The sequence below is a fragment of the Ixodes scapularis genome, unplaced genomic scaffold (assembly GCF_016920785.2).
Source record: "Ixodes scapularis isolate PalLabHiFi unplaced genomic scaffold, ASM1692078v2 PGA_scaffold11__112_contigs__length_91849675, whole genome shotgun sequence".
Lineage (NCBI taxonomy): Eukaryota > Metazoa > Arthropoda > Arachnida > Ixodida > Ixodidae > Ixodes > Ixodes scapularis.
The window spans coordinates 22,418,920-22,446,454 of NW_024609837.1; the positions used below are offsets into that span (position 1 = coordinate 22,418,920).

General features: G+C 45.2%; 1 protein-coding gene across 1 annotated transcript in view; it reads right to left on the reverse strand.

The window, feature by feature from the left end:
• Positions 1–27,535, reverse strand: part of LOC8041106 (lachesin) — a 150,135-nt gene that overhangs the window by 72,388 nt on the left and 50,212 nt on the right. Inside the window, exon 3 of the mRNA XM_029989206.4 lies at positions 336–461. Within this exon, the coding sequence (XP_029845066.4) occupies positions 336–461 (126 nt within the window). The remainder of the gene's footprint in view (positions 1–335; positions 462–27,535) is intronic.

Sequence of the window (27,535 nt, forward strand, 5' to 3'; positions counted from 1 at the left end):
AAGAAGCCGTCGTAATTTTCGTTAAATTTTAAATTTTCATTTTTTCGTTAATGACCATTATGGTGCAAGAAACAAGTCAGGCAAGTTTCGTCTCTTGTAAAGCCTTAGTTATTCTCTTTGAAGTTAAGTCTTAGTGGACGCTCGACCCTTGTGTTAGCTCTTTAATTCAAAGTGAGAGATAAACTAAAATGTAAGAAATGAAGTCACCAGGGATCGTTTTAACTTCATCAACTAGAATCTTTGTTGAGCTCTAGATTGAGACACGTCGCCGCCATCTTTTACAGCGTAACTAAGTATTCCAAAGGCAATAGCAGATGCAAATGATGCGAACTCACTGAGTCCCGAGGAAACGTTTTTGCGATGCCAGTCAAAGACGAAAGGAACCGATGCCTGCTCTCTCCTCTGCCTTGTCCTTTCGGAAGCTTCATGCCGCCAGCCGCCAAAAAAGGTCAGTCCTTGTTCTGGAAAATAAAATCAAGGAAGATGTCTTTCTGTTTATCTATCTCTAGCTAGACACACCGAGCGACATGTTAACAGTTAAAAACGCCTGTTGCACAGCGGTGCCACTGGCTGCAGTTTTTGGAGCCATACACCACCCTGAAGATAAGACTCGCTGTCTTCCTGAGTTTATGCCTGTAGCACCGCCGCGTTGGTGCTGTCTCTCAATGCCGGTGTACGGCGACGCCGAGATGGACGCGTTTGCGGCTTGGCGGTGTACTGACGTCAATCTCCGGCATTCTTGACACTTAGGGCGGCTTGCGAATCCCCTCGCAACGACATAACGAGAACTTTGTGGGTAGACGTAAAGCTAGCTGCTTGTATTTCTACTTACTGTTATAGCGCGTTCGAATGCGAAGGCGGGACGATGGAGGCCGGCGTTTGGCAACCCAACGACTTCGAAGTGGGAGTAGAGGCAGAAGCAGCTATATATCTTTGCGTGTGAACAGCGTTAATCAGCGTTTGAGTACGTGTCTCCCCGCACCTTTGACCGCATAGCCACTGAAAGTTGTCCGCGAGTATGTAGCATGCTTATTTCCCCTTCACGTAACTCGTCGAAATTCCACTCTCTCCCGAAATCGTGTTTTGTACCTCTAATACCATCTAACCCTATTCGCGTTGCAACGGCATACTCAAACTGTATATATTTTTTTTCTCCCGAAAGCGGGCAGAACGCCATTACTCGGCCAACCACCGTCAATCACTCTTCCCACTCTAGTGCCTGCTTATCGTTGCCTTCCAATGGCGGTCCTGTCGGATGCATCCTCGCTGTGTAATCTTTTCCGCGGCAGAGCTACACAAAGAGCAACTACGTCCAGCCTTTTTTCTCTTTTTTTTTTCCCCCGCTTCGAATGACAGATGGAAGGCAGCCACACCGGACCATGACTGTCCATAATTATCCTGGCCTCGAGTTCTTGCAACTGCCTGGGAAAACCGATTTTTTATTCGCGTCCAGGTAATGTCCCTTTGTTTCATTTTTCTTTTTTGTGCGTTGGACCTTAAGATTGGACGGAGCCGACAATACGAGCGGATTGTACCGAGCAAACAACGTCAAAAGCGCAAGTCACTGTGTCTTCTCTGTACATGATCGGTTCAGCGATGATAGAGCACGCACGGGAATATGACGAAGTTGCCGTCTCATATGCTCGCACCAATTTATTTTACCACTCCTTTATATTATCTACAGTGTGGGCCTGAAACCAGCTTTCCGTTCCCATAATCTCAATCATAAATAATTTTTTTTTAAAAAAAGCGCCTCAGACCGTTTTATCATTTGGGCGGTGGAGAAAAGCACACCGAAGAAAAGCTCACCGGAGAAAAGCTCACCGGAGATCAAGCTCACCGGAGATAAGCTCACCGCAAAACTGTCCGATCCGGAGAAAAGTACACCGGTCTTTTGACGGATGTGGAGAAAAGCTCACCGAAGAAACGCGTTTTTTCTGTAAGCTTATCTCAAGTGAGCTTGTTTTCGGGATTCTTATTATCTAACTAACGCTTAACATGTTCTCGCATGTGTTATTTTTTGTGTCAATTTGGGTGCATCAACTTCCTTCTCTTTAAGGCTTACGCCTTTGAGGCAAATTCATAAAATAAATTGATAAGTCAACACCGTTTTGGTGCACTTTTCATGTTGTTTGATCGGCCTCATCAGCTCGGAGCGTCGGTTGCGTCCGGACTTGAGGTGAGACAGGGTATGGTGCGCATGGCTACATGGTTTACATTCGCTCTCTCTGAGGTGTGAATGGGCTTGAAGCTAGACCGCAGTAGAAAGTTCGATGAGTTCCTCACTCACGATGAAAGGACGCAATAAAAACAACATTCTTGAACTGGAAGGAACCTGGAAGGTATTTTCCTTTTTCCGACAGACAACGATTCGGGATCAGCTAAGACAGTTTCAACGTTGTCCCCGCGAGTACACATTTTGTAGTATTATAATACGACTTAAACAAAATTTCACCGCATTTAAAGTTACTGAGACTGTGTCGTAAAAAGGCAGCAAAATCAGCGGTTGGAAAATCAAGAAGCAAGAGGCCCGAGCGTGTTTGAAGGTGCTTCCCCTTTTGACATATCGCGGTTTTGATAGGACTAATTGTTTTCGCTTGGTGCGTTCGTGTAATCAGATTTATGTCGTGAACGTTACAGACTGTGGGAATCTCTTCGTACTGTACCGGCCAGACTGTTTCCCTACTCAAAATTTAAAAAAACAAACATAAAGCGCCGAATAATAAAAAATAAACGACTTTTGTCGTACGTATGAATTATTTTCTCATAACTACGCTAAAAAAAAAAACTGTCTGCCCCGATTAAAGCAGGCTTGCAGGCGTAAAAAAAGAAAGAAAGAAACCAGATGCAGACTGTAGGAAAACAAAAATAAAGAAGATTGAAGAGTAAAAATCACCGTCTCTAATCTATATAAGCCGATGAAATGTAGAGAATATCGGCATTGGCCTTCATATTCTAACAAAGAAAAAAAAGAAGAAAAAAGATGTTGCGGACGGGAAACCGAATGAAATGCCAAAGTCGTTTTCGGTTCAATACCGGCACATACAACCAGACCAGAATAAATCCGCCAACTGAACAAGAACTAAAATCTAATTCAATAAGGCAAGAAAAAAAAAAGTAAAGGAAAAGATAAACCTTGTGGACAAGACTGCTTATATCTGAGAACCTCAGCGACGGCTATCAGAAATGAAATATGTTCGGCGGCCAGGTAATATGTCCCGTTTTAACGGAAGTTGGAACATGGCGGAGGCTACAAACGTTATAGAGAACCAATTACGTACTTGGAAAGCAGACACGTCACGTCGCGCTTCTTCCGAGTCAGCCAATGAGCTGCCCAGAATCAACACACTCTTTAGCCGCTTAATCCAATCAAAGCTCAGGAAGCAGTCTTGGCACCACGCTTCTTGAAGGTACCCTGCCAAGTGGCAGCCGCGGTGTCGGTCCAAGTCGGAGTAAAACTGGATATCGGAAAGCAAAAGAAAGCAAAAGAAACCAAAGCAACGGCCCCCGCCTTCGAGATTACATTTTGGACAACTGGAAGATGCTACTGGCCAAGCTCTACGGCGGTATCGCTATGCCGCTGTGTTCATCCATCCTCATGTACGTTATCTCCTAACCCTCTATTACGATCCCTAGAACAGACCATCTTAAGAGATACCGAAGTTGGTAAAGAATCGAAAACGAAATGAGGGCTTTGTAAACATGGGTATTTGCGCAGCTTAACCTAGAAGATAATGCGAACAGATGCTGTCGAAGTTTGTAATACACTGCGGCACACTTTTTCATAATATAGGTAGAAGAATGGAAACAATACAAAATGATACAAGTACATAAATATATATATATATAACAAGTGCACGAATTACCCCAAGGCTCCTAAGAGTGGCCTCCCTCCTCGAAAGAAATCGTTCCCCAAAACACATTCGGTTCTTAAGCGGATTCTTGTGGCTTCCCCAACGGTCCTCGCTTCCAGAAAAGAGAGAGAGAGAGAAAAAAAAAGCGAGAGACAAACAAGAGTCAGTTATTTCTTATAGGGTTACCAAGGAGATGGCATTTCCTTTTCTTGCTTCTCATCGAACTTCTTATTGGTTCCCGTGGAGAAAATTGCTCCGGAGGGTTTCGGAGATGGAGACCGCTTTGATAAGGTGAGCGGATTCTGAAACTAGAGAAAGTAAACTGTCTTTAATCCATGTAATATCCTCCCTGTTTGTTCTGATCATCGCCGCTAGTGTCTTTGTGCCCGCGCCCCACTCCCGGCTTTATCGCAAGCTAAATTCTGTGTCGGTAAGCCGCGAGTTTCTTTTTTCCGCTTCCAAATCCTTCCCCAGATTTATAGAATCTAAGGTCCAAATTAGTTTTCTCATAAAAAAAAATTAAAAAAAGAGAAATAATGCGCTGCCTTATCCTGCAAAGAGGCCGCCATAATTTAATTGTTTTCATCGTGGAAACCAGTCTCCGATTGTAGTTTTATTTTCGTTCGGAAGCGCGGTATTACCTTGGAAAGAAACCGCAGCCACCCTTTGTTTCGGTCCCTAGAAATAAAAAAATTTTCCGTGGACCGCTTTCCCCCCCCCCCCCCCCCCCCCCCCCCCCCGTTAAGTTATGCCATATTCTTCAAATGGAATCTGAACTAACATGAAGAAAAGACATTCTCGTTCTTTTTTCAGTCATTTTATCATATTCCTATATTTTTATTTTTATTCTTGATATGGAATCTATGGTTATGCGCAACAAAAACGCTGTACTACTGCGCATGCGCGGCGCCAGCCTTGTATGTAGATAGTACGGCTCTCTTAAGGCCTGTTCACAGATGTAGCGGAGCGCTACAAGCAGAGCGCTGACCTCGCGCCAAGCGCGTGCTGACGGGAGCGTTCACCAGCTTTACATCACACCATCAAAACTGTTGCTCATGGCAGACGATAACTAGCTGACGACACGTGAGCAGCGCTACATCAGCGCTCCGCTGCATGTGAGAACCGGCCTTTAGCGGGTCACGGCTAGAGCGTTGCCGCGGAATCGGTGTGAAACAATCTGCAAGAAACTCCCTCTAGGTGGAGCTCCCGCCAAAGCCAAGGCCACACCGCTTTACATTCCAGCAAAAAGTCGCGGTGCTCACTGCAAGCATGAAAAGAAAATTATCTGCGGAAGCATGTCAAGCATGCTCGAAGCCCGGTCGCTTTACATATGCACGCTTGGAACACGTCTGCAGACGGTTATTGTATGACCAACGCGACGGGACCGACACGCAAGAAAGGATGGATGGACGGATGTTAATGGCTATACCCTTTGTAACGGGCGGTAGCTTGCGCCACCTAGCCTAAGTCTAAAAAGACCAAACATATAATTTCTCCCACGCTTCTTGCCAATTTTCTCCCACTAACTCTCACCAGACAGTGTGTGCCTGGCGATAGTTAGGGGGAGAAAGAAAGTTAGAACGAGTCACGCATAAGACGATGTTTACAGACTGTCTCCTGTCTGATGTAGTAGATGTGTGACCGCGGGTTTTAGAGACGCCTTGGACAGAGCTCGGAAGATACACAGGTATCAAACTTCTAGGTTATTAGAGGCTCGATAACATTCTCATCATACTCTTAAAACTTTTCAATGCAAACATACTGTACCTGTAACGTTTACGCTATCGACCACGTGATGTCGATGCCTCACTAGGCTAATCAGTACATTACTATGCGAAGAGCAAGTTCGTCTGCTTCTTGCGGAAGAGTTGCGGTGACGTCATAAAGACGCCGACCTCTGATTGGCCATGATGGAAGAATAGTGGGGAGTCCTCAAGGAGAGTTGCCTTGAGGTCTACCCACTGTCTTTCATTCAGAGCCAATCAGAGCTCAGCGTCTTTCTGATGTCACCGCAACCCCAGCAAAAGTAGCAGACGAACTTGCTGTCTGCATATAGAAGAAAACTATTCGGTAACTCGAGATATTTCGAGAAAAAAAAAACACTGAGTAAACAATAAATTCAATGCTGATGAGAAAGTAATTTAAGATTTCGGCAGAAAGTGAGATTATTTGAAATCTGCTAGAATAGGAGTTAATTAAAGGAAAGGTAAATATCCGAATCCGAAAAAAAGCACAAGAAAGCATAGGACAATTTTCGGATTTGTTTGACGAGATGCACTTTTTATATTTTCTGACACAGACCAGGTCATACGGAATCGAACTTTACTCTTACCGCGTCTCAGTCGCTGATCCCGCATTTCATTTTCTTCGTTTCAATTCAGAAATAGATTCCTTGGTGCCTTCACCGAAGCTAGATTTTGAGGGAATTTGTGCTCGCCAGTTTTAATCGATCACTCTAACTCAAGGAAGTGTCAGTAACACCGGCTCAAAATTCAGAGCAAGATAAAAGCGTCCAAATATATTGGTGCCATGGATAATACTTTATGACAACCACTGACGGAAAATAATTTTCTACGTCTGGGCCTGATACCAAGATTTCACCGATTTCATTCAAATACTTGCAAAAAAAAAATCAGTGCCCCAATCTGCTTGTTCTGTCCAAATCATCACACCATGCCAAGCCAATCCACAGCAACCGAAGTCTATCCGAGCCATTTTATATAGAATATAAGACAATAAAAAAAAAATCTTTCGTACTTTTGACCGTTGAGTTGGATACTAGACTCACTCGGTGCATAAATACCTATACGACCCCAAAATATCTACGTGACTTTGATAGTCTAATAATATGTCTCTGCTAACTTTCTCAAGCCCTTCCCTTTCCGTCTTCAAAAATAAAAATGAAAATATCAATATACAAGTATTTGTTTGCATCGTATGTGTAAAATTTCCGAGCCGGGTCACGCCGTTTTATGAATCATGACGAGTAAGGCCCCCCACCCCGGGTATACGAGGTCCGAAGTGTCACCGGACGTAGCCACGCGGCGTCTCCAACGCAGGCAACCTTGTCGTCGAGGCGGTGGGGACCGTAAAAACTTCCGTCTCTGCCACCGAGACAGCCTAGCCCCTCGTTTATTATCTTTCGCGGAAAGACGCCTGGTGGGACCGAGTACCCTGCCGCCCGCACACTCAACACCAGGCTCTCGCACTCAAGCTGGGACTCACCTTCATCGATTTAAGTCCCGCACTACGAAACGGACCAAAAACAAAAAAAGGAAAATATAGAAAACGAAGGAAATAAAGATAATGAAAGCGCAAATGATGGCAGAGCGAGAGAGAGCGAGAGAGTTTCAACCGGGCACTGCGTTGGACAGAAAAAGAGAAAGAGAGAAAAGATTATTGTTATAGGTGTACAGCGTTCCACCTTACAACGGACGGTGGCTGACGATGCAAGGTTTCGTGGCCAATCCAGAGCCATAAACGTGTCACGTGACCCTTCCTCGTCGCGTGTTTGCAGAGCTCCTTCCGAAGGTCAGTTGGTTGGTATTGGCATGGCCCTGGATTGGCTCGTGGCAGATTCGTAGTCCCCTCCGCAGTCCATCGTGAGTCGAAACGGAGCCCGGAGATAGGAAAGTAAGAAACAGAAAGAAGGAAGGATGCTCGCCCTCGCAGCGTTGCTGTGCGGAACCGGGGTTCGAGAAAGAAAGCAGGAATAATGAAAGCCTCTGTGAGTAACTCCGAGAAGACGCAGTTGCCGTTATGTCGGCACGCTCCGGGAAGGGTGAGAACTCGAGGGGTCTGCCCCCCTTTCTGGTTGGCCGTAAAACAAATAAACGCGCCGAGCATAAATAGGCGTATAAAGGATAAAAAAACTGAAGAGGGACCGATAAAAGCAGAGACGGTAAGGAACCAAATGAAAGAGGAAAAAGGGCGAAGAGAGACTTTGACTGTGTCTTGCGCAACGCCGAGGGGGGCCAGTAAAACCCGGAGACGTTTTACGTGATTCTCTAGGGGTGGCCCGTGGACGCCGAGACCCGGATGGTATTCAGCGGTGAGATCTCTATTTGTGCTCCTGCGAATGTTTATTTGAAGGCACGCAGACGGCGAATGGGTGCGTATGTGAGGGCGCACAACCCATGTGTGCTGCGCATGTGTGCGACCTATAGGTTGTCACTGGCAGTTTTACAGACGCAAAGAACGGCTAGTTCCGAACATAGAATTATTCTCAGTAACCAATATGCAGGCACAATTAATAAACAATCGCATCGAGGAACAAATCCCAAAGCAAGATGCGTCATTAAAAATTAATATAGGTCACGCCCTTTTTTTTTTGACGTTTTTACTCACTGTAGTACGTGCGTGCGGGGGGGGGGGGGGGGGGGAGGGAGGGGATGTCAGGGGGAAGGTGGCAGTAGTTAAATGCAGATCTCTTTTCTAGCGAACATTAAGTGAAAATGCATATGCTCATAACAAGAAACAGTGTGTTGAAACAAGGCCCGTAGTAAACGTCAAAATGTTTTTTTTTTTTTTCAGAAAAACATTTAAAGTATTTTATGAGGCACATTTTGTAATATTTGTTCATTCGTCTAGGTAACCAGCACAGGTCACGTAAACAACGCAGTATCGGGGAGTTTATAATTTTCATCACCTCACAATGCTTGAGGTAAATTAAAAAAAAAAGTGTTATGACTATCTTTAACTTCATTTGAACACTTGATTATTTTTCTTGTTAGTTTTAATTGAAACGAAGTTGCTTAGGAACCCGCCGCTTGGTCATTTCACTCGTGAATGTGACAGTTAAACGGAGGAGTAGAATAATTGAACAGAAATGTTACTGTTACCCTCAGACGTCTTCCCCTTTTAAGTACGTTGTTATGCTTCTCTGCTCAAAAAAAAAAAAAAAAAAAGAGAAAACTTTAGCCTTTCCACTCTGGTGAAGAAGGAAGAGCAGCGGAGCTGTAGCTTCTGTTCTTGGCGGTGGCTTTCCAGGCGAGCAATATGCTCTTCTTTCGCAAGGGAACCTGAAGCGCTCGATGTAATGAAACTTTAGGCGATAGCGCCCTCGCGGCGATTGCGGAACCAATCGCGCTGCTGCGCAGATCACCGCCCGTTCCTTTCAACTCTTCTTCATCCGAAGAAATGTTGCCGCGATCTACGAGCGACGACGGCAAGCAGATAACCGGCAAACACAGCACCCTGGACAGTTACCGCCATCTATGAGAGACTGCGGCAACCAGAATGGTGTGTCAACAACGGGAGTCGACATTTGTTTTGTACCGGACACGATCATGGGGAAACTATCCCTTAACAGCTCCGCTGTAAAAAGATCCATTGGTGGTTCCTTAGGAAATGAGTAAGCATGTTCCTCGGTAAACGCCACACATGTCGGGAAACGCTGAAGGTCACCCCTTCACCTTTTTCTGCTTTGACTTTCTTTTTCGGCTTTCTTGTTTCCTCGATTGTTAGCATTTCTCAAAGGTAGCGTTTTCCAAGGGTCATGCTAACGCATTCCCTAAGGACCCCCAATGATTTTTTTTTTTTAATTTTTGCCGCCTCCTTGGAATAGCGCTAGTACTTGTTTCACACGCCATTTTGCTGCACAAACCAAGCCATATATGGGCTCCGCACGCCTGCAAGTTCAGACTCGCCCCAGAATTCGCGCGCGCATTGGCTTCCACCCCGTGACGTCATCTCCCTCTCGCCTCGCCGCGCCGAGCGCGCATTGGCTTCCACACCGTGACGTCACTCCCTCTCGCCTCGCCGCGCCGAGCGCGCATTGGCTTCCACCCGTGACGTCGCCTTCCTCTCGGCTTTGTCTTTCACTACTCTCCTCTTCTTTCTGCAGCGCGTTTCACTTTCCGGTGTTTTGTCCACAGACGGAAGCCGTCAGCTTTTCCCTGTCATGTGGGTACTGATGCTGACGCATTAATGGGGCACTGAAGTAGATTTTGAGATCGTCCTTTTGTGGTGACAACTCAATCTAGCCGCTCTAAGCATCCCGACAAACCTGAAATCACATTCGTGCGTAACTTATTGGCTCGGTAAAAGCGTGTTCAAAGATCGCAACACGCCCTTTCTGGGAAATTTCTTCCGAGTGAAGTGGTCGACGAAGGACACTTGTCGGCGTGTTGCAAGCGATGGCCTTTGTCCGCGGTGAAGAAGGGGAGTCTTATTTGAATGCGTACCTATCAGGCTCTCTTCGAAACGAGTTATAATAAAATAATTCGGAATATGCGCGTATTGTAGGGATTTCATTGGTAACCACAATGCAGTCCGCGAGAAAAAAAGACTCCACGGGCCAGATTCATGAATCGATCTTACGCCAAAAATGTGCATAAGACAAAACGTAAGAACAAATTCGTATTCACGAAACGAAATTAACGCAAATTTTCAGCAGGTTACGATGGAATCCTACGACAGCTCCAAAGCTATCTTACGAACGTTTTTACGATCAAATCCGCATGGCCGACAGCGTCGCTCAGTTAGTTGGTCGTGACGACCAACGAACGTCTACGTGCTCTTCTCGCGAGTCCCGACTTCAAGCAGCAAGAAAAAAAAGTAAAAAGTACTTGAAACAGATCACGACAAACAAGAAGGCTGGATTCACAAACACCCGGGAAAAGCTCCAACGGCCACGATTCCACCGTCATCGACCAAGCGCGCTCGGCAGAATATAGGCCTAGCAGGCACTCCAACTCGGCGCAGCTTTGCTCCGGCGGTCCTTGGCCAAGACCGTCTACCCACGACCGGCTGGCGTGCTGAAGGAATATGCCTGTGCGACCCTTGCGGACCCTTCCCGTATTAATAGTTTGATCGCTGACCTCAATTTTAGAATAAGAGGTCAATCTCTTCCCTTTGTCATTTCCTTGTTGCCCGAGGCAGCGTTGACAAATGCTGTTGTCGACTCTCTTCGGGACTCTCTTCGATTCTATCTCCTTCTTTCGTGTGATATAGAGCTCAAATAAACACCGTATGGTTTATCTTCCCAACACAGTCTGTACATTTTGTTATTAGTATGGCATTTTTATTCTGACGACTGTACGTCACTGTCGAGCTATGACAGTTCGTGGGAGCTACGCAATGCCGGTCTAACCTTTCTTTGCCGAGTGTCACGTCAGTATCGAGTTGCAATCGTAAAATATAGGTCCCGAAAAGCTTACCAATTCGCGGTCTAACAGCGCGAATCCAACACTTCGATCAAACGCGCGCGTCCGCTCCGAGTGTGAACAGGTATTTACGTGACTCTTGCTGACGCTCTCGTAGTTCATACGTTTATTTCTTTAACGTCGGATTACTCCTGCATCCTCAAGGCCGCGAAAAATGCCGCAGCGATTTGTTTCCATCTACGTCGCTTTGCAAACGACTGGCAGAAGCCGTCTTTTAGCAAAGATGATAGTTGTGTTGACTTCGTAGCGATCGAGTTCGCAGCAGTCAACGGATGCGGTTACGCCTCCCGGCCTCGGCGTTCGGGCGCGTTTAAATAGTGTTAGCGTCGACATGTCACTGCACGGACACGGACCCCAGACAAGCGGTGGCAGAAAGGCCGCCAGTGTTTTTTTATTAAAAATCCACGTGCTCCGAACTGCTCCGAACTGCTCCGAACTGCTCCGTACCATGCCGAGCTTTGCGATTGGTTGTTCGTGCTGCACAAGACGCCATCGCCATAGCAGCAGCACCGGTAAGCTCTAGTTCTTCCGTACGAGAACGTCGCTTTCCTCCTCTCACTTAAGAACGCGTTCGTGAATACCGATTTCTCCTCTTCTTACGATGTTCTTAACTTACGAACTTCTTAGCTAAGTTGTCGTAGCCTAGGAAGCTCTTCGTGAATCTGGCCTCACATGTTTTTTTCTAACCCTGAGATGACTAGGCGGTTTTGTAATATATGACTTAGTATATGCGGGAATGAACACCTTTTAAACAATATAATATCAAAAACAACCTTCATCAAAAATGACTTCAGTGCCCCTTTAAGGGCAATTCACCCGCTCGTCACTCAAGGGATCAACTTTGCTGCATAAGCCTGAGGTTCATGAATGAACCAGAGTATTGATTATTTCTGTGGTTCACTATGAACATGCAATGAAGGTCATACTATCCTTGGATTTTCCCCTTAGAGGACTGCAGGTGTCTAATAAAATGCAGAACTATGACCGTTTTGACTATTTTGAGCGCATTTTGAGAAAATTTTGAAATAAAAAGTACTTAGGTGATAAAAGCAAAAAACAATAATGCTAGTACGTACTAGAGCTGTTTCATATCTTAAATATTAAACTTTTACTGGAGATCAAAATGTCTTGGTGTCTCCGTATTTGTGTAAATAAACTTGACAGGGCAGTTTTCGCGGGATTTATTTTCAATGGGTTCAACGAGATGGCGACATTAGTACCAAATGTCCCATGCCAGAGCATTTGTTGTTGTTGCTGCTGTTTTCCCGAGCTTGCACAGACTGGGACTCGCCGTGCGTGCAATAGGGGAATGGGGTTCAAATTCGCCCGTTTTCGGTTCCTAGGGCTATAAAGCTACAGTGATAGAGCTCTATGTATTCAAGGGTTCCGTCTGCCGCCACTTTCAGTTTTAAATTTTCAGAAAATCACCTATAACTTGTAGATTGTATATCAGTTCGCACTGAAACATTGGCATCGGTTTTGACCTATAGTGCTACCTTTGGAAAATGAGCGTTTGGCAATTCGTAGTTTATTTTAGCGGTAAAAAACAACCTGACTTTTTTTTTTTTTTTCTGGGACACCTTGTAGGCCTCTAAATAAGAGGCTATGGCCAAAGATACTGGCGTCCGTGCACTCGCGCAGCTTGAGCGCCGCTCAAAGCTATACCCCACCTCTTTTCAATTTCTTTCTTTTGTTTTTAATGCCATAGAAAGCATGTTGGATTGGCCAACGTTACTGGAGCAAGTTCAGTTTCGCAGCTCCCTATTCTCGCCTGCAGAGGCGAGTGGCCCAGGTGGCTGTCACGAGAACTAGCGGCGCTGCAGTCGGATCTTACCTCCCTGTCTCGCGCGTCGTCTACTACCAGCGCGTTAAGAGCTTCCTTTTATTTTTCTTTGTTCCTTTTTTTTTTTTTTACTTCCATGTGTATAATAGCAAAAAAAAGAGCATGAAGATAAAGTGTAATACACCACAGAGATCAGAGTCAGTGCATTGAAGGTGTTCTTTCTTTGAGTGTTTCAAATGTATTTTTGTGTGCGTTTGTTTTCTTGCGCTGTGAAGTGTTAGTATGAATCACCAAGTATGTACACGCGCGCTCTTCACTTCTTCAGAAATGTCCCGCGCGTCAGCAGGGTCGCCCACGTTGAGCAAGGACAATAAATGTGTGAAAGGGAACAAGAATTACGAGAAAGCCAAAAGGAAATCAATGTTAGTCTTTTGATAGCACGCTAAAAGTGTTTTTTAACGTTTTATTAGTGTCAGTGAGCAGATGCTGAAGGATGCTCTTACCGTTTCTACACCGTTTCAATGTTTACAAAATAACAACCCATCCTGCTATCTTTAGAGGCGACCACACGCTTGATTGCCGCCTCAGAAAACGAACAGAGCACCCGCCGTACGGACGAATACTGAAAATCGCACCGGGCAAAAGCTCTTTGGTTATTCATACTGAGTTGTAAAGACCGCATGCTTAGCACAGCTCAGCACTTACATGTTCGTCAATTCCGAAAGCGAGAAAAGCACGCGCCGTACGTACACGCGCTAAAAAAGACACCACGGTAAGAAGCTCCTTTCTACCTACGACCGCGACTAGTGCATGGTCTGACACATTCATTGCAGGCTCAACACCGTTAGTAAATAGGGTGTTCACAAAATACGTTTTAATGGTTCGAACGTGGAAACTTTGGATGCACTCTAAAATAGGTGAGCGGCATTTGGCAACTTCCGGTTCCTTAGTAAATTTTGTTACACTGTTGACAAAATACGACAATGAGCTGCAGGCCTCTGCAAGCATAATTCTGAAACTTCTAGACTGTAGTTTTTTGAACTATGCTTAGACACGCCTGCAGACCGTCGTCGCCGTTTGTAAACGGCTAAACAAAATTTCATAAGGAACCGGAAGTTGCCAAACGCCGCTCACCTATTAGAGACAGTTTCTTATTACTGGCCCGTGTAAAACGCTGGCTATTGGCCCTACACTCTAAAAGACGTCTGTGCGCCTAATTTCACGCAAAACACTCGATTAGAAGAACCAATCAGAGCAACTTACGGAGGCAGCTCAGCGAATAGCGTTGCCGAAACATCTGTTTAGACCAAAAAACGCAGTCTGAGTTGTGACATTAAAGGTGCTGTGCAACGATATTCAATTGGAATGCTTTTCTCTCTACACGAGCTTACTGGCACACCTGGGACTCAAGGATACTCACACGCAACGTCATTGGCCAAGAAACTCCTTTGTTGCGGTGTAATTTCAAGGACAAAAACGATCATTTTCATTCAATCTCTCCTTTGCAAAATTTGATGACGTAACTCGGGGATCGCAGTACACCCAAGTGACGATATTTGAATGCGGTTCATAGATTGGACCCGAGCATTGCGTGGGCACTCGACTTGGGCTCGTGACAATTGCTAGCTCGAGAAGCATTCGGGTTGTGACCCGTGTCCAATCGCTGCAACGACGACAACAGCCGAGCCATAACAATGTCTGGAACTCAGCGCGTGTCCTGCGCTTTGCCAACCCCAGCGCGTGGCTATGATCCACACTGGCGGCATATAATCGGCTCCAGATCACGTGGCCGCTTGTTCTGGCTGCGAGTTGAGGGGGTGAACGCTGCTCGTTTTTCTTAATTTTTTTCTGGGACTTCTATTGCGTGGGGTGAAAAACGAACGCGTGTTTCATAGGTCATTAACTTTAGAAATCCGTTTTAAGCGGTATTTGTGCACAGTACAAAAATTGTTGCACAGCTCCTTTAAGCTAGGCAAGCATGATGTTTTGCATTGCTTAATGTCACAACTCAGACTGCGTATTTTGGTCTAAACATATGTTTCAACATCGTCATTCGCTGAGCTGCCTCCGTAAGTTGCGCTGATTGGCTCTCTGAGTGTTGTGCGTGAAAGTAGACGCAAATACTTTTTTTAGAGTGTAGTGCCACTAAATAAGTTAAGCTTCAGAGTAAAGACACTTGCCCATCTTGTGGATTAAAATCATGATTGCCAGTTATCTAAAGCTTTAGTTGAAATCACGAAAAACGCTTTTCCGTCCTCCAGAAATGTTTAAGCGACAGAGCAAAGATATATTGCATGAGCTTTCTAACACTGAAAGATATCTTGATGCAGTCGCACTCTTGAATAATGACGATCGGCAGTTGCGTCTGCTCCGCACATGCACCAAGATGGCGGCGTCCACTACAATATCAGGAGCAGACTGCCGATACTCTAAGCGTAGCTCATCTAGGGGCTCTAGTTGGCGCCTGCCGGTAGTGGTGGACGCCGGACCGACAAAATCTGCAACGGCGGCGAGCAGTCCACGGGCCGAGTCAGTTCCGAGCGCCCGAACTGCATGCGCAGCTGGCAGAAACTCGTTTGTTGCAGAGCAATTCTGCGCAATCTATGAGGAAAAGGTTACAAATAACTCGCGGGTGAATCCTCCTTAATAAAGGCACCTTCAATCAATCTCTCAGTCAATCAGTGAATAAACAACCAAGGGAAATTTCACAATATATATACATCCCTGTATAACTATAATTTCAAATCTCTTACGGTGAACAAGAGAAAAAAAATATAGAACGTATAAACAAAATAAACATGATAGAGCTCTTACAATTTACTAACGCGAACGATTTATTTAAGCGTCAGTTTTTCATGGTAACAAAATAAAAAAAAAAGAGAAAGCATCGTTTTGTTCTTTCTTTTAATGAAGCGATGCGCGTCACACGCTACATTTCAGCTTTGGTAGAACGCAAAAATAAACACTGTTTTGCTGAAATTGTCTCTCGCAATCTCAAAAGGACGTCAAGCGGAACTCCCATCGCACACAAGGCAGCAGAATTGCGAAATGCCGCCTATCTTTTGCTACAAACCCTTTTAGCTGTATACCTACGCGTCTCTTTCGTCCCTACAAAGCGACGTGCCACTGTCTTTCTCGTGCGACCCTTTTAGAACGCCACTATAGTTGTTGCAGGACGCACACACACACACACAAAAAGTAAATTTCAATCCGAACGTCAGCTCTCTTCGGGATCACGGAGGGGGCAGGTTTCTCTGACATTTCCGCTCGCGCCAGGTTCGGCCGACTCTGTCAGATATTTTTAATATCGGCGAAACACCGAGCGCACGTGCAGGAAAGGACGCTACTGCTTGGTTGGCTTTGCCGGGTATGTTTTTACCTCGAGCCCAAGGACGTTTAAATACCCCAGGACCCGCGGTATGATGTCGTGTTCAGCGACGCCGGCAAAAAGGAACTCCATTCCAGACTGCCTTGCGCACCGACGCGCTCTCATACAAGCTCCGATTGTTTGCTCGGCGCTCGGTCGGCCATGTTAGGCTTAGGTTACGTCTGCTCCGTGCCCACGGTTTGTTTCGTCTGCCCGCTGCCGCGGCTGCTTGTCGACACAATCGGCGCACTAAAAGAAGGTGCGATTGGCACCAGCATTCTCATCATCACTAAGAGAAACGAACACCTGCTGGAAGCAGGGCTTGTATGATCTTCTCAAACCGGTGCCATCCTCAGCTTTCGTGTGTACGGAGTCTCAAAGCCAAAATATTGAGAGCGTCTGCCGCACGCCGACTTCCTAGTAGTTAGGCAAGTGTTGGGCTCCAAATCTCACCTGTTTGACACCGATTCAGTGAACGCCGCCATGTAAATATATAGGGCAAATAACCGTGTCGCCACGGCCATCCCATGGCAACGCGGTTGTTTGCAGAGTGTCGAACCGAAATTTTTATCGGTTCGGTTCCGGTTCGGGTTCACGGCTTTCGGTTCAGTTCCGGTTCAGTTCCGGGGAGCCAAAAATAACGGTTCAAACCGGTTCGAACCGGTTCGAACCGGTTTGAACCGCTAAATTGAGAATATATTTTCCACGTTGTTCTGGCCATATACACTATTTACGCCGTAAAACGATTAACTCTTGAGCTTCTTCGATCGTCCGTGCAATTTACTTTTGATTTTAGGTACCAAAATATGAAATTCACTTATTTAATTTTGACGCAAGAGTAGAAAAAAATCTACATTAACGCTCATAATGTCGTGTTCATACGACTCGACATCCCTTTGTTTACCAGTAACATATATTTTAGCTGAATGAAAATGCTTAAGTACAAGAGTGAAGAGGTGAGCTTGTTGGTACATCTGGAAATAGATCGGCTTGAAATTTAGAACTATACTGCATTTTTTTGTCCATTCTTCGTGTTTAAGTAAAATTCTAAAGTTCAAGCGGATTTATTTACACGGTATAAAATATTGTCGCGAAGTGTGGTAGGTCGCCTAAAATACCCGTGATTGGTACAACTTTATGTCGCAGTATAAAAAGTGAAATTGTGATTGTGTCTCTGAACCAAGGAATTAAATATATCACATAAAAATTATAAAATGAGCACCTCATGGCCATATATATTACCAGATATTGTTCACGAAATACACTTCACAATATATTTGTATAAGGTGACGACACAACTTAGCTATAAGCAATGAAATTTTCAATATGTCACAACAGTTTTAGAATAATTCCTTTCAGACAATTTTTTATAGGAACACCGAGCGGCAATCAAACTGCTTGTTGTTCTAACCAAACATTGTTTACACTCAGTACCGTATGCATGCGACTAATCATGCAGCAAGGAGTAATCGCAATTGTTCACCCTAATCTATACGTACCTTCGCACTCCGATCGAATCTGGCCCAAAATGGCGCTTGTCCAAATTAACATTTTCTTGTACAGGAGAAGCTGGCATAGCCTGGCTGCTGAGGTTTGTTCTTGCCAAGATGCCGCTCAATTTAATTAGCAAAGGAGCATCACCCTTGCTAATTGATGACTTTAACGCGGTAGTGTTAAGGAGCTCATGTCGCAGAAAACCCGATGTCGGTGGCGTGACTAGGAAATCTTGGTTGGTCGATAGGGTGATGACGTCAGAGGTACATGCCCTCACGCAAGAATTTCAAACAACCCACAATGCTCATGTGAAACGTAACATCACGCGTGGAATGAGAGTGATTAAAACATGACATGTAATGCGAATTAAAGTTCGCCGTATGTCTCAAATGATTTTACTTTTTAAAGTAATTCCTTTGCCTTAAAGAAAAAAATTAAGAATTTTAGGTGGGATATGAACCCACGACCCTTCGGTTGCGAGTCAGACGCTTTTGACTAGGCCACGCGAGTCACGCTTTCGTGGCAAATGAGAGTGCGATGCAAACGAGACCTGTTAAGGCTATTTCGTTCCACATTTAAAAGCAAAGCTTAAGCGTCCTCCAAGATTCTTTTTTGTTAAGTAAAACGAAATAGTATTTCACGTTCTACTCGACATGGCAGCTACTTAATTGGACACTTTCTGACTCTTTGCGTGCGTAATCGTCATAGTTCCGCCGCGCGCCCTTGTTTACTTTGCTTTTGTCCAGCCCACAGACACATAAAAGTCATGTTCCCCACATAAAAGAGCAATAACAGACTTCTATATGCTTGAGAAGTTATATGTGAGGAACAGATAGTTATTTAAATTAGCTTCAAAATCAGGAATGTGTGTAAGGCTGTCCCATATCACGTACAACGTGGCTGTCGAGGATAGAAACGACGGAGAAGATTGGCAGAACAATTTTCAGATAATTTGGGGGGCATTGCTTTAGGGTCGTCGGCCACTTATTTATGTTGTCAAATATTCAGTTAGTAATTAAATATATTTTTATAACGATCAATAAATGTTACTTTATAAAGTTTCCATAACCGCTTGAGACCGACGCGGAAGGACGATACTCGAAACTATGCGAGCTCTGGGCTCTGCATAAAAGTGTTTTTCTGTTTGCTGATTGGCAGTGTGAAACATCGGGTTGCAGGGTACATTAAAAAGGGCTCTGTGGTCACATAATAGATTGGAAGTCAAATACATGAAATGTTCAAAAATGGAGAGATAATTAATGTAATTTTTCTAAACAATTCCTTACTTAACGCCCTACTGCAAAAAGATGTGCGTAAAAATGCACGCAATGAAATTTATAATTTTACATAAATAGGGCGAAGGACAGACAAAGATTCTTAAAATCTTAGCATAAATCACATTTTATCAGCTTCCATGAGCTCGAAACTTCGCCAAATTCTGCCTCGGGAGGCTAATGTTATATTCGGTTTCACCTGCACTTGTTTTGGCCTTACTTTAGATCCCTATGCATGAATAGCCATGCACGCTAACATTTCTCTAGGCTGCCATATATCATCGCGAGACTGCTAAAAAATTGCACAAATTTACAATTAGGACATGTATTGCTGATTTTGCAAACATCACATTTCACCAGAAAGCTTAACTGTTTAACATGGTATGCAAGTGACGTCATCACACTATAGGCTGGTAGTCATTGTGATTTCTTCCTGCCGAGAAAATCGAATTCGATGGCGCAAAATGCATGCTGCATAACGTTCAAGCTCAGTGAAAGCCAAGTATTTTAAAATCACGTATTACTATTCTTAGTGGATCGTCGTGAAAAACGGCGCGAGCGTCTGGAACGACAAAAACGTGCTATTTGGCAAGAGCCTTTCGCACACAAAGTAGTTTCCGGGCTAGCGCTTTTTGGTCGGCGACAAAGATGTGGGGAAGAGCTCGCTTGCACCTTTGCATTTAATTGCATTGTACTTATAATCTTAAATCGCAAGCTTCACCCTTGTTGGTGCTAGACTGGTGGCAGCTGATAAAACCCGTTTGCTCTACTGACGTCTAACCCCTGGTTAGCTCAGTTGGTAGAGCGCTCCACCTGTAATGGGAAGAGGAACCTTTACAACACAGTAGGTTTTTAAAATTAACCCCCTCTCCCCCACACACACGCACGCGCGCACACACACACACACACACTTCTTTTTACAGCGGAGCTATTAAAGGGACCCTGCAATGACTTTTTTACTAATTTTTGATTTGCACCGAACCTGAGCGCACTGAATGTAGTAAATTAGTAAAACTTTTATTTTCTCGAAATTCCCTTTATTATGAAAGTTATAGGCAAATAAAAATTACAAAAACAAGCAAAAAACAACCTCCCTCATGACGTCTTTGGTTGCTTGAGAGTGGCCGTGAACTAGAGGAGAAGTAGTGAGCTCATCGAGCGCTCACCGCTGCCGCACTCCGTGTTGACGGCGCGAGAGGGCGCCATTAAAGCGTGTTCTGGATAAGCCGTATGCAATGGGCAGCCAGAGCGGCTCTCATTGCATTTGTTGCGCGATTAAATACTAATTCGGCATGACACTTCATTGGCCACAAACGACAGCAAACACGGGGTAAGGATCAGTTCAGAATGGGAGCTACTTTCCGCTGCCATACCGCGAAACGGCCAAACCGAAAGACCAAGCTTCTCGCGAAGGCCTTCGGAACGCTCGGAGCCGGTCGGATCCTCCTGCCGATATGACCGCAGCGCCACCGCATACATCCGGGACCTTTCCGTGTCGGCGCCTGATCCCACTACTCCATTCTAGTATGCACCGCCTTTTCCACCGCTTGGTGGTGGGTATGTCGACGGGTCATTTCTTGTTTCCGTACTTTATGAACTGCATTCGTTTCTTTTTTTATCTAAAATACTGAACAAAAACTACTTTTATAAATAATTGAAACGGTTCGCGCCACTTTTATTTTGTATTTCGACTAAAAAGAAGCTTTTAGCTGCTCTGACCAGTAGTAAGCCCAGGACCAAAGACGTCAAATTTTGCGCCCTTTCGGTACCGCGGGTCGCCCTCATCAATGGAGGAGGTTTCCGCGTCGTCCGATAAAAATATGACGCACTAACATTTAGTTACTCTCTCCGTGCCTGCTGGCTTGCCCGTACACCAAGGGACGTGGAAACCGCAAAAAAGGTAGATGCTTAGATATGATTGCAGGGCCCCTTTAAGGGCTAGTTGCCCCAGTATCGTGTCCGTCAGCAAACAAATGACGACACTAAACTCTGGACAGCTACCGACATCTATAAGGGACGACAGAAACCAGACAGCCGGCTTGCCGGTTATCTGGTTGCCGCCGTCGCTCATAGATGGCGGCAACCTCTCCAGCCTTTCCACTCTGGCTTGCCGACTTGCGGCCGGCCATTACTTCATTCCCACCATAGTACAGCTTCGCTGGTCTTCCTTCTTCACCAGAGTGGAAAGGCTGATGGTATTCCTCAGAAATTGTTTCATCCGTTCGTGTGTGCTAATTCGACAATTTTAGTTTTCACTTGTTAACAGCAACCCTTTACTGCTTTTATTTTGCACCCCGTGAAGTTTAAAGGTGTCATAAAACGATATCGGGTTGGAGTCTTCATGACTTTGCAGAGGCGTACTGGTCCTAGTCTGACCCAAGTATACTCGCAAAGGCCGCCACTGATTCAGAAGCTTTTTTGTCGCGGTGAAATTGCGAGGCCAAAAATGAGACTATTTCTTTTAGTCTTGCCTTCGCAAGGATTGATGACGTAATTGTGGGATCAAACCCACCCGCCTGACGACAGTCGAGCGCGGCTCATGGATTGGACAGGAGAACTGCGTGAGCACTGTACATCGGCTCGTAACAAGCAATGCCTCGGTGGACACTTGGGTAGTGGCTCGTGTCCAACCACTGAGGTAATGAGCATAGCCGAACTCTAACAATGCCTGGAGCTCCAGTATGCGTTTCCTTCCTTTCCAACCCCAGCGCGGGGGTATGATTAACGTTGGCGGAATAAGACAGGCACCAGGCCACGTGGCCGCTTCTGGCTCCGAGTTGAGGGGATGAACGATGCTCATATTTCTCTAACTTTTTGGCGACTGCCATTGCCTAGCTAAAAAAAAAAAAAGCATAGCCAAGTTCAATCAGTTATTAACGTTAGGGAGTGATCCTAAGTAGAATTTAGTGATGTATAGGAATCTTTTTATAGCTTCTTTAAGAGAAATACAGAGGGGGTCGAAACTTGGGCAATAACTTGAGAACGACGCTCGCGTGAGACTTACAGCGACTGCCATGGTTCGGCTGTCCCTCTGAGGTCACTAAATTTTTTTTTTTAAGTATTCCTTCCGTATACACATGTAGTTCTATCGAACGTCATATTAATAAGTCGCATTTAGTCATTTCAATACTTCTATTCTCGGCGACATCTTTCGGATGCAGTTCAGCAGCAACGAAAAAATGTTTGGGTGCCTCAATGATGTAAAATTGGTCTTGCAACATTTTTTTGTACTTTCAATAAATACTGCTAAGAAGAAACTTCTGACGTTTATAGCTTGCAAAATTATGCATTAGTTTCACTCTCCGCGCAATAGGAGATGCAGAAAAATTAAAAGAAAAAGACAGCTGTCGATCCCCTCCTCAACTCGAAATTTGAACAAACGGCCACGTGATCTGACGCTAATTATATACCGTCAGTGTTCATCACAGTCATGCCCTAGGTGGCTAGTGTTTGGAAAGCAAAAGCTTGGGCTGGAGCTTCAGATATTGCTAGAGTTGGGCTCTTATCATATTTAATTGACATGAGCCGTTACCCGAATGTTTGACGATGCTGACTGTCAAGAACCCGTGCACTTGACTAGGTGTTATGAAAACCGCTTACGTCACGGTGTCACGTGACTCGGTGCAAAATCGTGATGTCATGTTACGTCACGCTGTCAACAATGCATGTAGTGACTTCCTCAAATTAAATCGAGTTGACGCAGTGAGTCACGTGACGCCACGAGGTCACGTGACATTACTTGACAACATGTATTGACACCATGACGTCACGTGACAACGTGACACATGGTTAATCATAGTGCCAATACAAAAGCGCAACGAAAACCCACATTTTACCATACGTTGCAATTCTGTATAGGACAATTTGATCAATAGAAATACAACCGCCAATTTTTTATTCCCATATGTTCATTTTGTGATACTAGCAAAAAATAAAATAATAAATTACCTTGAACCGTTTTGAACCGGTTACCGTTATATTTTTTTTTCGGTTCGGTTCCGGTTCAGTTCCAAGATGGCGGCGAAGATTTCGGTTCGGTTCAGTTCCGGTTCGGCTAAAAATAACGGTTCTGTTCCAGTTTTCGGTTCGGTTCCGGTTCGACACCCTGGTTGTTTGTCCCCAATTTAGTGGCGGTGTTCATTAACATAATTTCTTAATCACAATCAAAATTCGCAGACACTGTGGTAAAAGATGGGAAAATTAGTAGAAAAAAAAAAAAAGACGCAGGAAAAGGTTCGTCTCGTTGGCCGAGAGATTGAGGCGACATTCCGTGGCCACGCCCACTTTCGTTACACGTCGCTCCATACATGGAGAATACTGACGCCCCTTCCTGATCATTATAACCTCCTTGCTTGAGCCTGAAAAACACATCAGATGTAAGAAGGTGTCTTACGTCCGGTGTGTTTAGCGCCCCATAGACCTCCCACGCACTTAGCGTCACCTAAAATGGCTATACAGAACAAGTCAGAAGAGCCGTCCCGTTACAGTGGTGTATATATAGGTTTGAAAGTGTTTCCAACTGCACACAATCGCGATCACGTGGTTTACGGGTTGCGTTTCCAATACAAGCCGCCACGAGGAGGCGAACGCGTTGATCGTCTGCAAGAGTTCTTTAGGCTTGGCTCAGTCTCTCTCTACCCCGCATACCCTCCTTGCCCCTCTTAGTAACTCCACCCATGCGCACGAGGGATCAATCTGGGCGTGAAGTTTTCGCCACTATTTTACAAACTCTCACAATAGTTTAAGTTATTGCCTTTTTTTATTTTTTCATCTAAGCTTTTTAATGACGCCCCAAAACATGAAAAATAAAAAAAAAAAAATTGCTGGCCGAGTTTGTTTTTCATACCTGAAGAGCCGTGCTTTCTATTTCTCGCCTGATGGTCACCGACGTCTTGAAGGGCATGGCCAACTCCTGAGCATCTTATCATCGTTCGGTGGCCAATCAGGTTCCGGCATCGTCCTTCAAGGACGTCGGAAGGCCGATCACGAACCGTGAACGTGATAAGTTTCTTTGGCTGTCCGCGACCCTATAGTGTGCACGAGGCTATTAAACGGACTGAGGTTATGCTGCTCACAGACACCAGCCGTGGCATCATGGCAGTGGGCAACTAGGCAGCTGATGCGCCTATATTTTACCGATTTATATTTAATGTTACGAAATAAAAAAAGCCAGTAGGCGCCACATAACCGCTTGGTCAAGACTGCCGCAATGAGTATTGTTCGTGAAGCATATTCCCTTTTTTTACAGCAGGTTTGCCATTTATGAAAAGATGAAAAAAAATAAAAGAGCGTTTGTCAAAGAGGAAAGTCGAAAAATGGGAATTCTTCAGGAACCTAATAAGATCTCCGCAATTTGTTTCATCTTGACAATGAACTGAGACTCGATTGAGGCGGTCAGCTTCGACGGGAGACTTCATTTATCGGCGCAAATGACGCGCAGCCAATGAAAGGAGAGAGTGAATCGATAAATATAAATAAAATAAAAGCAAAAAGAGCGGAGTACAAAAAATTAATAATAGCGGTTTCTGCGAACCGGGAAATTTTGGTTTCATTAAGGTGGCACCAAGCTCGGTTGATATCCCCATTCCGAGTTAATAGAAAATTTTAGAATGGCCAGGGGAGGGGGGGGGGGGGGGGGGTGGCCGACGCTTTGGGCCCTCAAGTTACTCGGGGCACCCAAAACCGCTGGGTCACCGTATTCAGAAACTCCATTAAAGCGTGTTTTAAAGTAGTATACGCAAAAGATGTGCGTACGCAAACCGATGGGGTCAACACCACCGCGAGTGCACCGGTCATAAATCCGCGTTTTGGATTGGCACATGATGACGACGAGATACCTTTTTAAGCACGAAAATATTTTGCGTGCGTTCTTCTAAACCTCGCTGTTCACATAATAAAAAAAGAAAAGAAAAGACAGGAATCATTTACGCTTTGTTTCACCTGAAGTAAAGACGCAGTCGAATCTGCGAGCTGATGGTACCAGTCAGACTACGTTAAAAACGCACCATCATCCTGTTTCTGTGCATGCTCGATTGGCGACGTGAGCGATCGAAAGCGTCGCTGTGGTCGGCCCACCACAATTGGCCGAATGCTGACTATGACGTCAGCAAAGGATCTCTTATCGACGGAAATAAGAGGAATGTAAGAACTTCAATTTCGACGGTGTTGGCAGTGTTACTTTGAGAGCGCTATGATTTCAGGCTTCCACCATGCCCATTATAAACACCATCGAGCTTGTTGATCACAAGGTAATGACGTTACGGAAGGTAGCCGAACGAGGACGCCACCGAAGCATCTCGCCGCTAAAGATAGCTGAAAAAAAATCCTTACACATACAAAAATATATTGTTTCGTCTAGATAAACCTTAAGGCAGCGGTCCCAAAACGCCAATCATTATATATCAGTTGCGACATTGCCTTTTACTAAAATTAAAAAAAAAAAACGAATTGTAGATTTCTTTAATTAGGAACTGCAGGCTAAGTTACTGGAGACGTATCGTAGCAATAAAACATCTTTATTACGCAACACACTACAAAATTTGTGACACAGGACAGGCTCCTTTTAGATTTCCATGCGAACTGAAAATTAAACATTTCGTATTTCTAAGTGTGAGTTAAAGACGCGTGTACAGATTCAATGCAAAAACTGCAAACAGGCGTTACGCGTTTGTGACCGCCCCAATCACCCCGCTACTCTAGAAAAACAGATGACACAGATTGTTCAAAGCCGTACCAAAAACACCTCATTAGCAACTTTGCCGAGGTCTGAGAACCACCAACCACGGCAACAAGAAAACATACAAATACAAACTTGCTTACAGGCACGCACACAGACAACCATTTATAAAGTCTCTAAAAACTGACGTAGTTTTTGGTATGTCATTGGTCAGGTATTCGTCGCAGTCGTGCTGGTCTAACTAGACTGCTACATAAAAAAAGAACGGGTTCAAGGATGGGAAGTTGCACAAACCCAAGCCAAAAGCTTTGGAAAGAGCCACTGGAGCTTCACAGTTCAATTCGCAACTTGCTAAGGAAAGAAAAAAAAAAAAAAAACAACCGAAGAAATTATACTTAAAAAGAATCCAGGCTGGATTATGGTAATGGTAATAGGAAGAGCGGCTCGGGAACCCAGCCAAGGGACGAACGCGGAAGGATTAAAATCAGACAAAGGAACTTGTGGAGTAATGAAAAAAAAAATATAGTTTTAAAAGTATAAGGATACACTGACGACTCGATTCCCGCTGAGAACCCGTTTGGAATAATACGAATTCCGGACGTCCGTGGGATTTCCTGCCCTCCTTTAATGTTTTTTCCTTTCTTCAGCCGAACACGAATTAGAAATTCCGGGCGGTGTTGTGGAGACCGAAACTGCAATCCGAGCTCTGAGAGTGGTAAGCTGGGAAAAAAATACGACGGCAGAAGTCTACAATACAACGAAGGATTTGAGGGTGTAGACACTCCGGAAAAGAAAGCAATGTAAGAGAAGAAGCGAAAAAAAAAAAGGGGGGGGGGGGGGTGGTGGGCAGAGAAAGAGGTAACGAACTGGTAGGCTATTGGGGAGTCGTGATGAATCACTTCTAATCAGGGACAAGTGAAGAATCCTGGAGAGGCTCAACAGATGCGCGTCAAAACTGTCCGATCCGCCGTGCGAACTGTCGGAGTGACGTTCGGAGGCGAGGGTTTTCGTCGCACCGGATCGTCGGCACCGGCGTGCAACCAACTTGCCAGATATTCGTCACACTGCCGTCTGATTTTCGGAGGGCCGCAGCCAATGGCAGCACGGATGACGCGAATGTCACGTTGTCACGTGACTTTCGGACCGATTGGGAGAAGAGGTGCTACATGGTGCAGGGAAGCGGATGTGGCGGTGCGTCACGCGAGTCGACGTTGTTGAAGAAACAGACGCCATCGAGTTTTCCCGCGCGCACAAATCGAGCTGCTAATCTGAACGTGAACGTGAACTTCGGGAAAGACGCAGCAATGCGCGGGGGTGCGTAGTCACGTGATTTGTGCGCAGTGCTCGCTTCGCTGGGATGGCTCCTAAGGTCCGCTGCGGTCCATCGTGATTACGTGATGTTGAGCAGAAAACTAACCTCACGTAAAATCTTCGCACACGGACACTTTAATTGAATATAATAAAAATATTTCGTTTGTTTTAAAGTCACAAAAATCACGCGGGATGAAGGGAGTATTTTAGGTTACTAGCCTAGGTGGCGCAACCTACCGCCCGTTAAAAATAAATCCATTAGCATCCGTTCATCTATCCGGCAGAGGGATACCCGAAACTGTGCGGAGCTGAACACGCGATGCCGCGACGCTTCGGAAGCATATCCGTCTCAAACTGTCGAATGCGGCCAATCGGAGCAGCCAACTTTCCGACAGTTCGCATGTCGGATCGGACAGTTTTGACGCGCATGTGGCTCGCGCTTTTGAGCGCGAAATACATGTACGACAAAACAGTCCGGTCCGACGTCCGATCGCGGCTCCGACTCGCCGCAAGCGATTCTTTGAGACATATGCTTCCAACCGAGCTGGCGACGCGTCGTTCCGACGGTTCCGATCGGCTCCAACCAGTTCCGTGACAAATCCGTATTGCC